The sequence below is a fragment of the Halichoerus grypus genome, chromosome 4, assembly GCF_964656455.1.
Source record: "Halichoerus grypus chromosome 4, mHalGry1.hap1.1, whole genome shotgun sequence".
NCBI lineage: Eukaryota > Metazoa > Chordata > Mammalia > Carnivora > Phocidae > Halichoerus > Halichoerus grypus.
The window spans coordinates 94,122,825-94,136,623 of record NC_135715.1 but is presented as its reverse complement, the minus strand read 5'-3'; the positions used below and the strand labels follow the sequence as shown (position 1 = coordinate 94,136,623).

At 41.5% G+C, this 13,799-nt stretch overlaps 1 protein-coding gene and 2 pseudogenes across 2 annotated transcripts in view; 1 reads left to right on the top strand and 2 right to left on the bottom strand.

Moving 5' to 3' along the window:
• The window catches only part of C4H2orf76 (chromosome 4 C2orf76 homolog), an 82,029-nt gene that overhangs the window by 56,460 nt on the left and 11,770 nt on the right, over positions 1 to 13,799 (bottom strand). For both annotated transcript variants that reach the window (XM_078070679.1, XM_036079654.2), the window contains exon 2: positions 696 to 840. In XM_078070679.1, the coding sequence (XP_077926805.1) occupies positions 696 to 840 (145 nt within the window). The remainder of the gene's footprint in view (positions 1 to 695; positions 841 to 13,799) is intronic.
• Positions 3,131 to 3,719, top strand: LOC118527706 (actin-related protein 2/3 complex subunit 3 pseudogene; annotated as a pseudogene).
• Positions 10,912 to 11,039, bottom strand: LOC118527715 (U4 spliceosomal RNA; annotated as a pseudogene).

Here is a 13,799-nt window from a genome sequence, read left to right as displayed (position 1 = left end):
AATAGCAGCAGTTGGTCTGGCTGTCATTTCTGTGATCTCAGTGACCAGCAGCTCTCATGATTCTCTGGCCGGGCAGAGGCCTGCCACCTTCCTAGCTTGCTCCCCATGAGGCCCTCTGTGTGCTCAGCCAGGTGACACAATTAGCTACATTGCATTCCCTTGTTAATCAACCTCCAAATACAAAAACCCATTATAAGAAAACCTAGATCTTAATTTTTTTTTAATTAAAAAAAAGTGGGCGCCTGGGTGGCTCAGATGGTTAAACATCTGCCTTAGGCTCAGGTCATGATCCCAGAGTCCTGGGATCGAGTCCCATGTTGGGTTCCCTGCTCAGTGGGGAACCTGCTTCTCCTCTGCCCCTTCCCCCCCGCTCATGCTCTCACTCTCTCAAATAAATAAAATCTTTCAAAAAATTAAAAAATAAATAATAAAAAATTAAAAATTTAAAAAGGAGGGAAAAAAGGTAGAAGCCAAACATGAGGGTAATAATTCCTGAGGTGGCACACACAGTGCTAAATGAGCCTCGGGAAGGTACTTCAGGCTGATGCCAAGGAACAGAACAGGAGGTGACCTAGTACCTGTCTGAGAACCTAGATTAATATCTTTCAAAGTATTTTTAAAAGATTACCATCCATGCAATAGTCAACTATTTTTTCAAAATACTAATAAAGCAAAATGACTAAGACATCTCATACCTTGCTTTAGAAATACTATAAATTCCTTTGTAGTTTGGTCCAAATTAACTCCATGATATACTATAGGCTGGAAATTGCGATGCTCAAATGAACGAATGAGGCGAACTGTAATGGTCACTTCTTTGGAAGCCATGTGGAGAAATTCCTGTGGTAAGGGACATGAGAACAGTCTAAATAACATAAACTCATAATAATCTACAAGCCTGCATTTCCACCATGAGCTCCAGGGCACCCAGCCATCTCTCCCACATCGTATGGTTACTGACAGTCCCCAAACCTAGGCCAGAGCCCAGGCACCCACAAGGGTCCCAAGGTTACTCCCACCTATCCACTGTGACCCTAGACAGCTTTGTCATAGTCACTAATGTCCTGATTGGCACAAAATGATATATCTCTCTCCCTCCTCCTCTGCCCCTCCCTTCCCCTCTTAAAAACAAAAAACAAACAAACAAAAAACAATGCAGCCAGGTTTCAAGCATCAGTTAACTCCCAAGTCCATGCTCTAATATGCTATTGGAAAATCATGCCAAATTATTTCCTCCCAAAAAATCTGCAAAGTTGCCCATGTTCTAAAGATACAATTATGGTATATTTCTATCTAGTAGTAACTACTTCATGGTACTTTCAACTTTACATATAATTTTCAGCCATAATATACAATTATACTAGGAAACAATACCTGTAATATGACACATTAGAAAGGATGTCCAACCTCACTAGTAATCAGAGAAATTCAAGATGAGACCTATCACTCACCAAACTAACAAACTAAAAAAAAATCTGATAATACCTAGTGTTGGCAAGGAACAGTGTGTAAAGCAATGAGAATTTAATCAGGGAAGGTGGGCATCCCCAACAGGTATCTTTTGATCCAGCAATTTCATTCAAAGGTACCCTAGGGAATCTGTGAAATACGTGCATACGAAGAACACTGTTAATTAATTGCAAAGACTAGAAACAACATGTCTGTCAACAGAAGAGATAAGGAAATTATGGCATACAGTGGAAGAGTACAAGCAGCAAAAATGAATGGACCTATGCATCAACATAAATGAATCTCAAAAATAGTATGGCAAATGAAAAAAAAAAAAAAAGCAAGTTGCAGAAGAGTCATAGTACCCCACCACTTACACTAAAGTTCAAAAACATAGCTTTTATTATGTTTAAAAGGAGATAATTATAAAATTTTTAAAAATAAATAAATAAAAGGAGATAACTGTTATTTCTGAGGCAAAGGAAGGATTATGCAATTAGAGAGAAGTACATGGGCCATTATATTGGTAGAATTTCACATCTTAAGCAGGATGTTAGGTACATGGATAATGTATTACTCTTTATGCCTTTTAGTGTGTCTGGACTATTTCATAATATACCCAAACAAGCCACACTAATTTGGCCTAGAAAATCTCTGTATCATAGAATGCTTAAACAAATATTTTACTAAGGTTGAGAGAATATATAGCACATTATGTGTGAAAAGCAAAGGTTCAAGCTGTTTTAATACAAAAATTTATAATTATAATTTACATTGTTTATATTTAAATGAATGGTTCTTAATGAGCTTAATCATTTTTTTTCCCCTCTAAAATAAGGTAAGGGCTCACCTTATAATCTTGCTTAGTACTTAATGACCTCAAATTAACAACTGGAATGGATACTTCCAATATTAGCGATGACATTATTTCTTCTTAAACCTGGATTACCATGCTCCCCCAAAATTCTGATCTTAGAATCTATCAAGTAATAGCACTTCAGCAGATATCTACAAAATTACAATGTAAGATATACTGAAGTACTTGATAAAGTATACTTCTTGAAAAAGGGATACTGTAAAAGATTTCTGTAAAAGATTTTAGAACAGTGTTACAGGTTTGCTGAAATCATGACCACTTCTTCCTCCTGTCATGGAGCTCCCACAACAACAAAGAAGCCCTCCAAAACACACACACACACATCCAGGCACACATGCTAGGAAGCCCTATCATGTAGTCCAAGTCCCCAAAGAGTTTAGACATGCCAGATCTAACTAAAAATCAACTCCACCTCTTTGCTGTAACACACAGTTGGATTTCACATAATAGAATCTTAATGAATAGTAGCCGCTTTTAGCAAGTCAACTTGGGATAAAATAGGTTTGGGCATAAGGAGAGCTCATGGAGGCAGGAGAAGATCCTAGATTCCCAGGTGCAATAAATAAACCATATAAATGGTCTAACGAGGCTGGTCAGACTGGCACATGCATGGCTTGTGAAACTTTTATAATTAGAGGTTTGTTCCTTCCACTTAATAAAAAGCTGCCCAAATGTCATCCTTAAATAGTTGAAATTTTGCATTTGTGTTCATACCTAATTTTGGTCAGCAATGCATTGTCATCTTCATCAGAAATTTGTTATAATTTGTACTCAGTCACTAAAGAATAATAGCTACTGCCCCAACCTCCTCATCTAGCTTGAAACACGGGCGCCACCAAGATGCCGGCTTACCACTCTTCTCTCATGGACCCTGACACCAAACTCATTGGAAACATGGCACTGTTGCCTATCAGAAGTCAGTTCAAAGGACCTGCCCCTAGAGAGACAAAAGATACAGATATTGTGGATGAAGCCATCTATTACTTTAAGGCCAATGTCTTCTTCAAAAACTATGAGATTAAGAATGAAGCTGATAGAACCTTGATATATATAACTCTCTACATTTCTGAGTGTCTAAAGAAACTCCAAAAGTGCAATTCCAAAAGCCAAGGTGAAAAAGAAATGTATACGCTGGGAATCACTAACTTTCCCATTCCTGGAGGGCCTGGTTTTCCACTTAATGCAATTTATGCCAAACCTGCAAACAAACAGGAAGATGAGGTGATGAGGGCCTACTTAACAGCAACTGAGACAAGAGACTGGACTGAGACTTTGTGAGAAAGTTTTTGACCCTCAGAATGATAAACCTAGCACGTGGTGGACTTGCTTTGTGAAGAGACAGTTCATGAACAAGAGTCTTTCAGGACCTGGACAGTGAAAGGAGCCTGGGCAGACACTTTCCACAGCTGTGGGCAGTATTTTACAGCAAGATGTACACAATTATTTGCCTCTATTTGATAAAGTTTTATACAGAAGAGAGAAGAGAGCATGTCTTCACTTGAAGAGCTCTTTATCAAGAATTTGGGTGGGGGAGGGAAGAATGGGTGATTTGAAATTTTCTGCAGTATTAAGCTAGTGCTTAATAAAAATAAGTAAGAATAAAGAAATTTCTAACATTCCATGTCAAAAAAAAAAAAATAGCTATTGTCAGGAGGCAACCATTACCTGATTTGTCCTAAGGACGGCAGGAATTGCAGCTTGTAGGGGTGCCTGGGTGGCTCAGTCTGTTAAAGGTCTGCTTTTGGCTCAGGTCATGATCCCAGCATCCTGGGATCCAGCCCCATGTGCGGGGCGTGGGGAGGGCGGCTTCTCCCTTTGCCCTTCTCCCCACCCCCTACTAGCCCCTACTCCCACTCACTCTCTTGCACTCTCTCTCTCTCAAATAAATAAAATCTTAAAAAAAGAAAAAAAAGAACTACAGCTTGCTAGTTTAGGGAGGCAGGCATACTGAAGAGACAGTTTAGAAAGCTAATATTACAGATTATAAAATATGATATTTTCCCAGAGGTTCAGCTACTTAAAAAAAAAAAAATCTGGTCAAATTTAAAAGGCATCCTACTGAAGCGACAGAGAAGCCAAAACCAATAAAAACTTTGGAATAAATTAACAAAAAATATTCAAGGACAGACAAAAGATTTGAATAAATGAAATGACCATGTTGTTAACTATGAAGGCTCAAAGTTGTAAAGAAATCAATTCTCCCCTAAATTCATCTAGAAACTGAATAAAATCTCAATCAAAATATAAAAGGGTACCTTGGGGGACCTGTCACAAATATTTCTAAAATCTGGAAGAATAAATTTGTGAGCTTAGTCAGCAAAGTCATAAAAAAAAAAAAAGGCAGCACCAATTATTACAACACATTATTAAGCAATAGTTAGACATATAATAGTATACATGAATAAGCTGGTATGATTCATATATTCACCAAAGTCAGTAATAAAAATTTTAAAGGACAATTAAGCTGTAGCAATTCAAGCTGGATAATGAAGCAGGAAAAACTGGCAAATCAGTGGAACACAACAGAAAACTCAGAAATAGACTCAAGATTAGAGAACTGAGTATAAAAGTGGTGTCTGAAGGCACCTGGGTGGCTCAGTCGGTTAAGCGTCTGCCTTTGGCTCAGGTCATGATCCCGGGGTCCTGGGATCGAGTCCCACATTAGGCTCCTTGTTCTGCGGGGAGCCTGCTTCTCCCTCTCCTCCCCACTTCTGCTCTCTCTATGTTTGTCTCTCTCTCAAAAAAATAAATAAAATCTAAAAAAAAAAGTGGTGTTTGACATTAGTGGGGAAAAGATTATTTAATAAATGGCACTGGGAAAAACTGGTCAGACATTCAGAGAAAAGTAATGCTAGATCCTTACTGTAGCCCTTATACAAAAATAAATCATACATGGAACAAATATTCACACTTAACTGTAAAATCATAAGAGAGGCACCAGAAAAATGGGCACATATTTTTATAATCTTATGGTAAGAAAGGCCTTCCTAAGTGAATAAAAATCAGCAACCATCCAGAAAAAGGCTGATAGGTATAACAACAGAAATATGTAAGAAAAGACCAATACCTTAGTAGAAACATGGGTAAAGGTAATTGGCTATCTTTAGGGGTGGCTCGGTCAGTTAAGCAGCTGCCTTCGGCTCAGGTCAGGATCTCAGAGTCCTGGGATCGAGCCCCATGTCGGGCTCCCTGCTCAGTGGGGAGTCTGTTTCTCCCTCTCCCTCTGCCTCCCGCTCTGCCTATTTGTGCTCTGTCAAATAAATAAATATAATCTTTAAAAAAAAGAGGAGGTCAGCATCCAAGTTCAGACTAGAAAATTCTGCTCAATAAATGACTTGGTTTCTTTTTTGCTTTATTTTATCTTATTTGTCAGAGAGAGACAGAGAGAGAGCACGAGCACGAGCAGGGGGAGCAGCAGGCAGAGAGAGAAGCTGACTCTCCGCCGAGCAGGGAGCCTGATGCGGGGCTCGATGCAGGGCTCGATCGCAGGACCCTGGGATCATGACCTGAGCTGAAGGCAGACGCTTAACCGACTGAGCCACCAGGCATCCCTGACTTGGTTTCTTCAATAAATAACACAAGAAATAAAGAAGGGGATGAAGATTATAAATTAAAAGAGACTTAAAGAGATCAACCAATGCAACATTTTAAATGGATTCTGATTTGCATAAATGTTTTTAATGTGAGAAATTTTAAACATATAAAAAATAGAATATGACGATATTAAGAATATTAATTCTCTTTATTTGATATTATTATATTTTTGAGTTCTTATCTTAAAAGAGTAAGGTATATATAGGTGAAATGGTATGAATAATTTGCTTTCAAACACCCTGGCAGAGGAAAAACCAGTATGAGAGTGTAGATTAAAAGAAAAAACGGCAGAACATTGTTAACTGCTCAAGCTGGGTATATACAGGACCTCGTCATGCTATTCTATTTTTTATGTTTAAAATTTCTCACAATAGAAACATTTTAAGAAAAATACACAAAGATGTACATTCAAGGAACTTGTTTTTCATTGAAGTGCTTCTAGGAGTTAACAAAAAATTAGAATCCATCTAGATGCCCATCAACGAAGAACTGCTTAGGTAAACTCTGTCACACAGTTACCATAAGATAAAATCCCCTGCAGCCACTACAGGGGATCCGTGGGTACCATTTTGGAAGATGGCTATGACAGACCAGTGAACTAAAAAACAAGCTAGAAAACCACAGGCATGTAGTATCTCCATAAGCACACGAAGACATCGAGTGCCATTTACCAAAATGCTGACAGTGGCTATCTCTGAATGGTAGAAATATAAGACTTCTCTGTTTTATATATTTTTAATATTGCTTGATGTTTTAATAACGATTATGTGTTTTTAAGTTAAGCTGTTTCACTGTATACTTAACATTTGTGCTTCTCTGGTGTGTTTTGCATGGACAAAAAGTTATTTTTAAAACAAAGCCATTTCCTTTTAAGAGGTAACAGGACAAAAGTAAACAATACAGAACTGATGTATCAATACTGTCAAGGATAGAGAGGGTGAGGAACTTAGTCATGCAACGGACATGCAGTTAAGGGATACCAATAAATCTCAAATGCATGCAACAGTCAGAGGTTCCAGAAGTAGGTCACACACCCAGGACAAGTCTAATCTTGTCTGAGATGGCACAGAGGCCCTCGGTACCCAGCCCCTCCCTCCACTCTGATGCTACCTGTCACCACCACGATCCACCTTCCACATAGCACTCCAGCAGCCAAGACAGCCCACAGTCTCCCACACATACCAGTCTCCAAGCATCGGCCACACCTTCCGCCCCCGGCTTTCCCCACATTCCCTCTGTCCCGCACCTCTTTGCCTCACCACGCAGGCAGCCTTCAAAACTCAGTCGGGACCACCTGCTCCAGGACACCCTTGCCATCAGCAACTCCTCTGCCCTGGGCTCAGCTACCAGACCCTCTGGCTGGCCACAGCACCTGGTCATGTCACAGGGAAGACAGCTGTTGAAGGGGTCTGGCTTATCAGCCCCTTGAGGGAAAGAATGCTATACGGCTTATTTTGGATACAGCAACATGTGTGGCCTGAGGCACACCAGAACCCCAACAACGTCAGCAGAACCGAGTGCAGCTAAGGGGCTGAGGAAAACCTGAATCCTTTCCTGCACTGCAGTCATAGTACCTCGGGTCTATGAGCTTTTCCACTTCCCATAAAAATATTTGAGACCTTAGGGAGCCTGGGTGGCTCAGAAGGTTAAGCGTCTGCCTTCGGCTCAGGTCATGATCCCAGGGTCCTGGGATCGAGTCCCACACCGGGTTCCCCGCTCCGCGGGGAGTCTGCTTCTCCCTCTGCCTCCTCACCCCGCCCCACCCCCCACCCCCCTCACTTGTGCGCGCATGTACACTCTCTCCCTCTGTCGCAAAAATAAATAAAATCTTTAAAAAAAAAAAAAAAAGGAAGAAAATATTTGAGACCTTAAAGAAAAGTCCTATTGCTCCAGAATATGAAAACTTTTAAAAATCGGAAGTAACATTTAATCAAATACCTGCACCATATAACATTTCAACAGCAACTCAACTCTATTCATAATGATGTTAGGTTTAATATAGGATATGTGTACATTTTAAATGATGTAGTGTGGTGATTTGAAAAGAAACAGTACTGAGGGGTGAGGGGTGTAAAAAAAAAAAAAAAAAAAGAGAGAGAGAGAGAGAAAGTGACAGTGCCTAGAAGTTAGGAAGGTCTTTAAACCTCCCTGCCTAAAAAAAACCTGTTCTGGCTGATACTTACCCAGCTGGTTTGGGATAATGAAGAAGCCACCATATCCAAAGCAAACTCAACTCTTGAAAACAAAGAAAAAACAAAAGAAACAGAAAATCTGTGTAGGAACCTCCTCACAGAGAGCTCCCACGTCCCCGACAGGTAACGGGTGTCTCATTAGAGCCAAGAATGGATGCAGCCCAGCAGCCTCCCCTCCTGGACTAGAATTCCCTGGTCCTTACAGGGCAGGTCGGAGCTGTTTTTTTAAGGCCCAGGCTCCAGCAGCATGAACGGCAAAGATGGAAATTCAGCATGGAAGGGTCAGGGAAAGCCAAGCCAAGCTGCATGCTAGCTTCCCTAAACACCCAGCTATTCTCATTCCAAGCTGGCCCCTCTCCTCATTGCAAAATTCTGAGTGGAGGGACTGTCAACCAGCTGGCACGGGCTCCTGAGGTGAAAAAATTGAGCACAGTATGTAAAGGCTCAGAGCCTACCATGACAAGTACAAAATATGCATACTCACAGAACACTTAGTTGTTGATGTTAGGCGGATCTCTATCAGCCCAAATGAGATAAATGAAACAACTAACTGCAGCCAGTGCTGGTTATTCGCAGTGGATAAGGTCTATCAAGTGGTCGCAAACACTGAATTAGTGAATACTGAACCGCTGCTCCTAGGGAAATACAGGGTTAGGTTCTCATGAGTCACTGGTGCATCTGGTCGCAACATTTTCATCAACTGACCAATATGTAACCTTGTTTTATGTGTGTTTATGTTTAAAGATGCCTGATTTTATATTGCTGATTTCTTACTAACATTCAACACACAGCCAACAGCACTATAACTCAGGTCTGGAAAAAAGTTTATCTAAGGCATGTATTTTTCTCCTTCAGGCACATCACAGCCTTCCTGGGCACTTCAGCGCTCCAGGTGGGGGCCATTTTAAATAGTGAGATCGCCAACAAAAAGCACAAAAATGTGAAAAGCATGGCACTAAACAGAGCGCAAACCAGACACTTGTTTACAATATGAGAGCTGAAACAAGAAGGTCCCCTGGTTTGACCTCAGCTGGGAATGTGAATATTGGTTAACTCAAATTTTTCAGTGTTCTGCACATTTCAACCAAAAAAGTACTCTGAGTCTTGCATACAGGGTTACAAATAAATTTTAGTGAGTAGGCAAATTCACAAAGAATATGCAAATAAGGAAGACTGACTTTATTACCCAAAAAAAAGGACATGCGCCTTTGAAGCATTTGAAGAAAGCATGCTCTTGACCTTTTTGTAAGAGAATGGAATCCAAAATGAGTTAAGTATTAGAAGCTGTGACAGTACGAAAACACTCAACATTTGAGCAGTTAAGATGGAGGAGGATTCTATAACCACCAGACAGAAGAGGGTACTGGGTGACCTTCCTTCCTGCAACCCGCAGGTTTCTGAGAAGTGGTGGATAGGACTTGAATTTTAACAGACCCCTAGGGTGAATCATTTTGGAAAAACTAAAAATCTTTGTGAACTTGTATCTGCTTCCTAAATGTAAATATTATAAAGCCAAAATTGCCATATAACAAGTTTGCTTCAAAGTTCGTCTTACCCATATGGGGCCCTGGCTGGCTCACTCAGTAGAGCCTGCGACTCTTGATCTCTGGGTTGTAAGTTCAAGTTCCATGTTGGGTGTAGATATTACTTAAAAGTAAAATTTAAAAAAAAAGCTTGTGTTGCCCACAAAGAAAAGGTACAACTTTCAAAAAAGTACTGTTCTAACCAAAGAATATATATGTTTATTGCACTAAATGCCTAGTTTTCCTCTAGAGTTAGGAACTAATATTACAGGGCAAAGAGTTAATTCACCTTCTTTTTGAAACAAATCAATAAAAAGAGGATAAGAAAGACAGTTTATTGTTCCTTTATGTGAGGAAACTAAAGTGGCACAGATGATCAGGTATAAAAGTAGGATAAAGAAGGAATTCTGCTAAGATGACAATCACTGAAATGCAAATGATTCTAAAATCGTACCTTACTGATTGTGGAGTAAATAATCATATGTATTGCTAAATATCATCTAAATAGGTCATTTCACCAAAAAAAAAAAAAGTTGTTTAAGACCTGGGGAGGAGAGGGAAAAAAAAACATTATTTTTATTACTCTTAAAAATACTGAGCACCTGCTAAGTAGGTGAATGATAAATGTTCACCTTTTAAAGAGAACTCAACCTTGGCCAGTAACTTTATATTTCTAAAGTTCATAAGAATCATTTATGAAGTTCGTAAATTAAATCACATCACATTGAAGATTATGACTAAAAGTGAAATGTTGGGTGCCTGGGTGGCTCAGTCGTTAAGCGTCTGCCTTCGGCTCAGGTCACGATCCCAGGGTCCTGGGATCGAGCCCTGCGTCGGGCTCCCTGCTCCGCGGGAAGCCTGCTTCTCCCTCTACCACTCTCCCTGCTTGTGTTCCTGCTCTCGCTGTCTCTCTCTCTGTCAAATAAATAAATAAAATCTTTAAAAAAATAAAAGTGAAATGTTAATTTAATCTCTTCTGGCCTGTTTCAAAAGCATTTTTTGTTTTTTAACTCTTAGAGGGAGAATAAAACTTTATTCCAAAAATAGATCTCAGGGGCTCCTGGGTGGCTCATTCGGTTAAGCAACTGCTCAGGGCATGATCCCAGAGTCCCAGTATAGAGTCCCACATCAGGCTACCTGCTCAGTGGGGAGTCTGCTTCTCACTCTGACCCTACCCCCCTTTCGTGCTCTCTGTCGCAAATAAATAAAATCTTAAAAAAAAAATTAAAAAAATAAAAATAGATCTCAGTGACAATGAAATAGTAAAAGCTGGTCATTATAATACAAATGGAGAAAAATGAACAGGAATTGGCTTTAAATTTTTTCAAAAGCATAATTTTTAATTAGCAATAATCGCGCCTCAGATAAACCTCATTGGCTACGATACTGCCACTGCACAAAGCTAAAAGCGTAATTTTTAAAATATGAAATTAAGTATACACTTATAGACTAAGACCATGTGAGGATTAAATAAACATTTGAGAAAGTCATTTTCAATGTATTAACTTATGATTTTAAAGTCTTTAACCTCAACCTTTTTTTTTTTTTTTTAGGTAGGTCAAGAAAAATAGTCTTCCTCCTTAGGTGTTCACATAGCACAGTATGTACAAAATAAATATTAGAATATTAGCTAAATCTGATGGCTAGCAAACACTTCTCAGTGTTGTAAGTACTTCATTGCATAATGCCATTAGCAGCTGCCCTTTCCTGCGCAAGGGTCATAAGCAATTCTAGTCAACAAACTGTTGAATGCTGTTCACTCTGAGTATATTACCCCCTGAAAAATCAACACCTATAATTCCACAGACCTGCCTTTGTGACCCTCAAATTAGGGCAAATACACAAAATCACAATTTGTGTTCTCTGCTCAAAACAAGGCAAGATACTCAGAGAACTGACTATCCTGGACAGTTGAGTTTTCCAAAGGGCTTAGACACCTAACTCTTTGGAGAGAATACTTCACACACTTTCCTTCTGAAACACGACATATGGAATACAAGTTCTATTTTTCTTGATTCACAATCATCAGTGAGAACGTTAATCCTTGTACCGTGTGTTGGGAGGCGAGTCTCCACAGATCTCTCACATGTTTGCCTCTCTTATGAGGAACTGGCTGCTCCAGTTCTGAACACTCTATGCCCAGGTGTGTGTCTAGCAAACAGCCTAGAAATGTCCTCTCTCTCCAGAGGAGAAGGCAGGTTTGCTTGCTGTCCAGTATAATAAAAGTAGTGTCTCCGGGGCGCCTGGGTGGCTCAGTCATTAAGCGTCTGCCTTCGGCTCAGGTCATGATCCCGGGGTCCTGGGATCGAGCCCCGCATCGGGCTCCCTGCTCCGCGGGAAGCCTGCTTCTCCCTCTCTCACTTCCCCTGCTTGTGTTCCCTCTCTCACTGTGTCTCTCTGTCAAATAAATAAATAAAATCTTTTAAAAAAAAAAAAATGTAGTGTCTCCCTCTGGGCTGAGGTTGGGCAGGTTTGTTCGCAGCACTTTATAAAAGATTAAGATTACCTGAACTCAGGGCTCTCCAGCCTGACTCAAACCCACTGCGTGGACAGCATCCTGCTGGGCCCTTCCCACTCCCCCCAGGGGATCTGTGGGGCAAGAAGCACTGACACAAACATGCAATGCATGCTTCTGCCTGTGCTATATAGAGTCCTCTGGCTCTGACCCCAGAGTGCCGTGTCTTTTGCCAGTGTCTGGCAAACTGTGACAGGCTGACTGTTGGCTTTCAAGTAGGACAAAATCTCAGCTTCTTCACAGTTCTTGGCAGCTGTTGCTGACAAGAATGGATGCTGCCACAGACAGGGCTTTTTGGATCAGGCAAAGGTCTCGTGGGCTTAGGGGATATAAGAAGATCCCCTGGGATCTGGCAGCAAATGCTCTTGTCCAAGCGGTGGGTGTGGAGGAGAAAGGGTTAATTAACTTCTAGAGGATGAGCAGCAAAGGGGAGGACTGCAAGGAGCTGTCCAGTGGTGCTTTGGCTGTCCGTCAGTCAGTCGGTCGGTCAGTCAGTCACTCTCCCTAGCAATGCTGCACATCACCCACCCCTCTGATGAGAGGCAACGTGGCTGCAGCAACAGTGAAGGAGTCCGCAAAGCCGAAACAAATGATGTCAGCAATGAGGATCTAGAGCTTTGGGTGACTGAAAAGTTCATTAAGTTGAGCCAGGCCACTTGGAACTAAAAGCATGCCTTACTGACTGGCACAGAGCTGCTCTCCTGCTGTGCACCCCCAGTTCCTCCCCTCACCCTCTACCCTGACATCTGCTTTAAGGAGGAGGAGGATTATGGGTAGGCTGGGCTCTCCCTGTCCCTAAGAGAGACTGAAGGCTTTACGTATCCAAGTACACCGGGGAACTTCAGGGAGGGGAGGGACTCAAACTTTCTTTTTTTTTTTTTTTAAAGATTTTATTTAGAGAGAGACAGGAGAGAGGGAACACAAGCAGACGGAAAGGGAGAGGGAGAAGCAGGCTCCCCGGTGAGCAGGGAGCCCGATGCGGGGCTCGATCCCAGGACCCTGGCATCATGACCTGAGCCGAAGGCAGACGCTTAACGACTGAGCCACCCAGGCGCCCGGGACTCAAACTTTCATGGCTCTGTGGATACAAACACCCAGGTACCATCCTACCTGGATCTGTGCTGGGAAGAAGTACTCAGATTCAGCCAAAGGGGTTTGGACAGGATTCACGGTGGGAAAGAGACTAACACGACCCAGTGGATGGGGGCCCTTCAGGCCAATTCAAAGTACTGTTGTTTTTACATGTGAATGTATGAATGGTACGTTACATTTACTTACACTTCCCTGTATGTAGTGCCAGAGCGGATTCTTCCCCCATCGGGAAGAGCTACGCCACCACAAGCTCCCCAGGCTCCCTCCCTGTGAAGAACCCAAAATGGACACGGTCACTCTGCTCAGTGGCAGAACTTCAAGGCCATTCCCATAGCCCTGGCTAATGTTCCCACAGATGGAGCTTATATTTTTACTGACATCTGAGCTGTCACCAAAGGCCTAGTGGTTTGATCTGCCTCTTGGAAAACTATCCACTGTGAACTGTGACAATTCTCAGCTGCTGACTGAACCACCGGGGCAACTCATCTAGATGCCCTCTTCTCCGATGAGACCCCCTGGCCTCCAGCTCCTGCTGGAGCCCGCACCATCCAGACCGC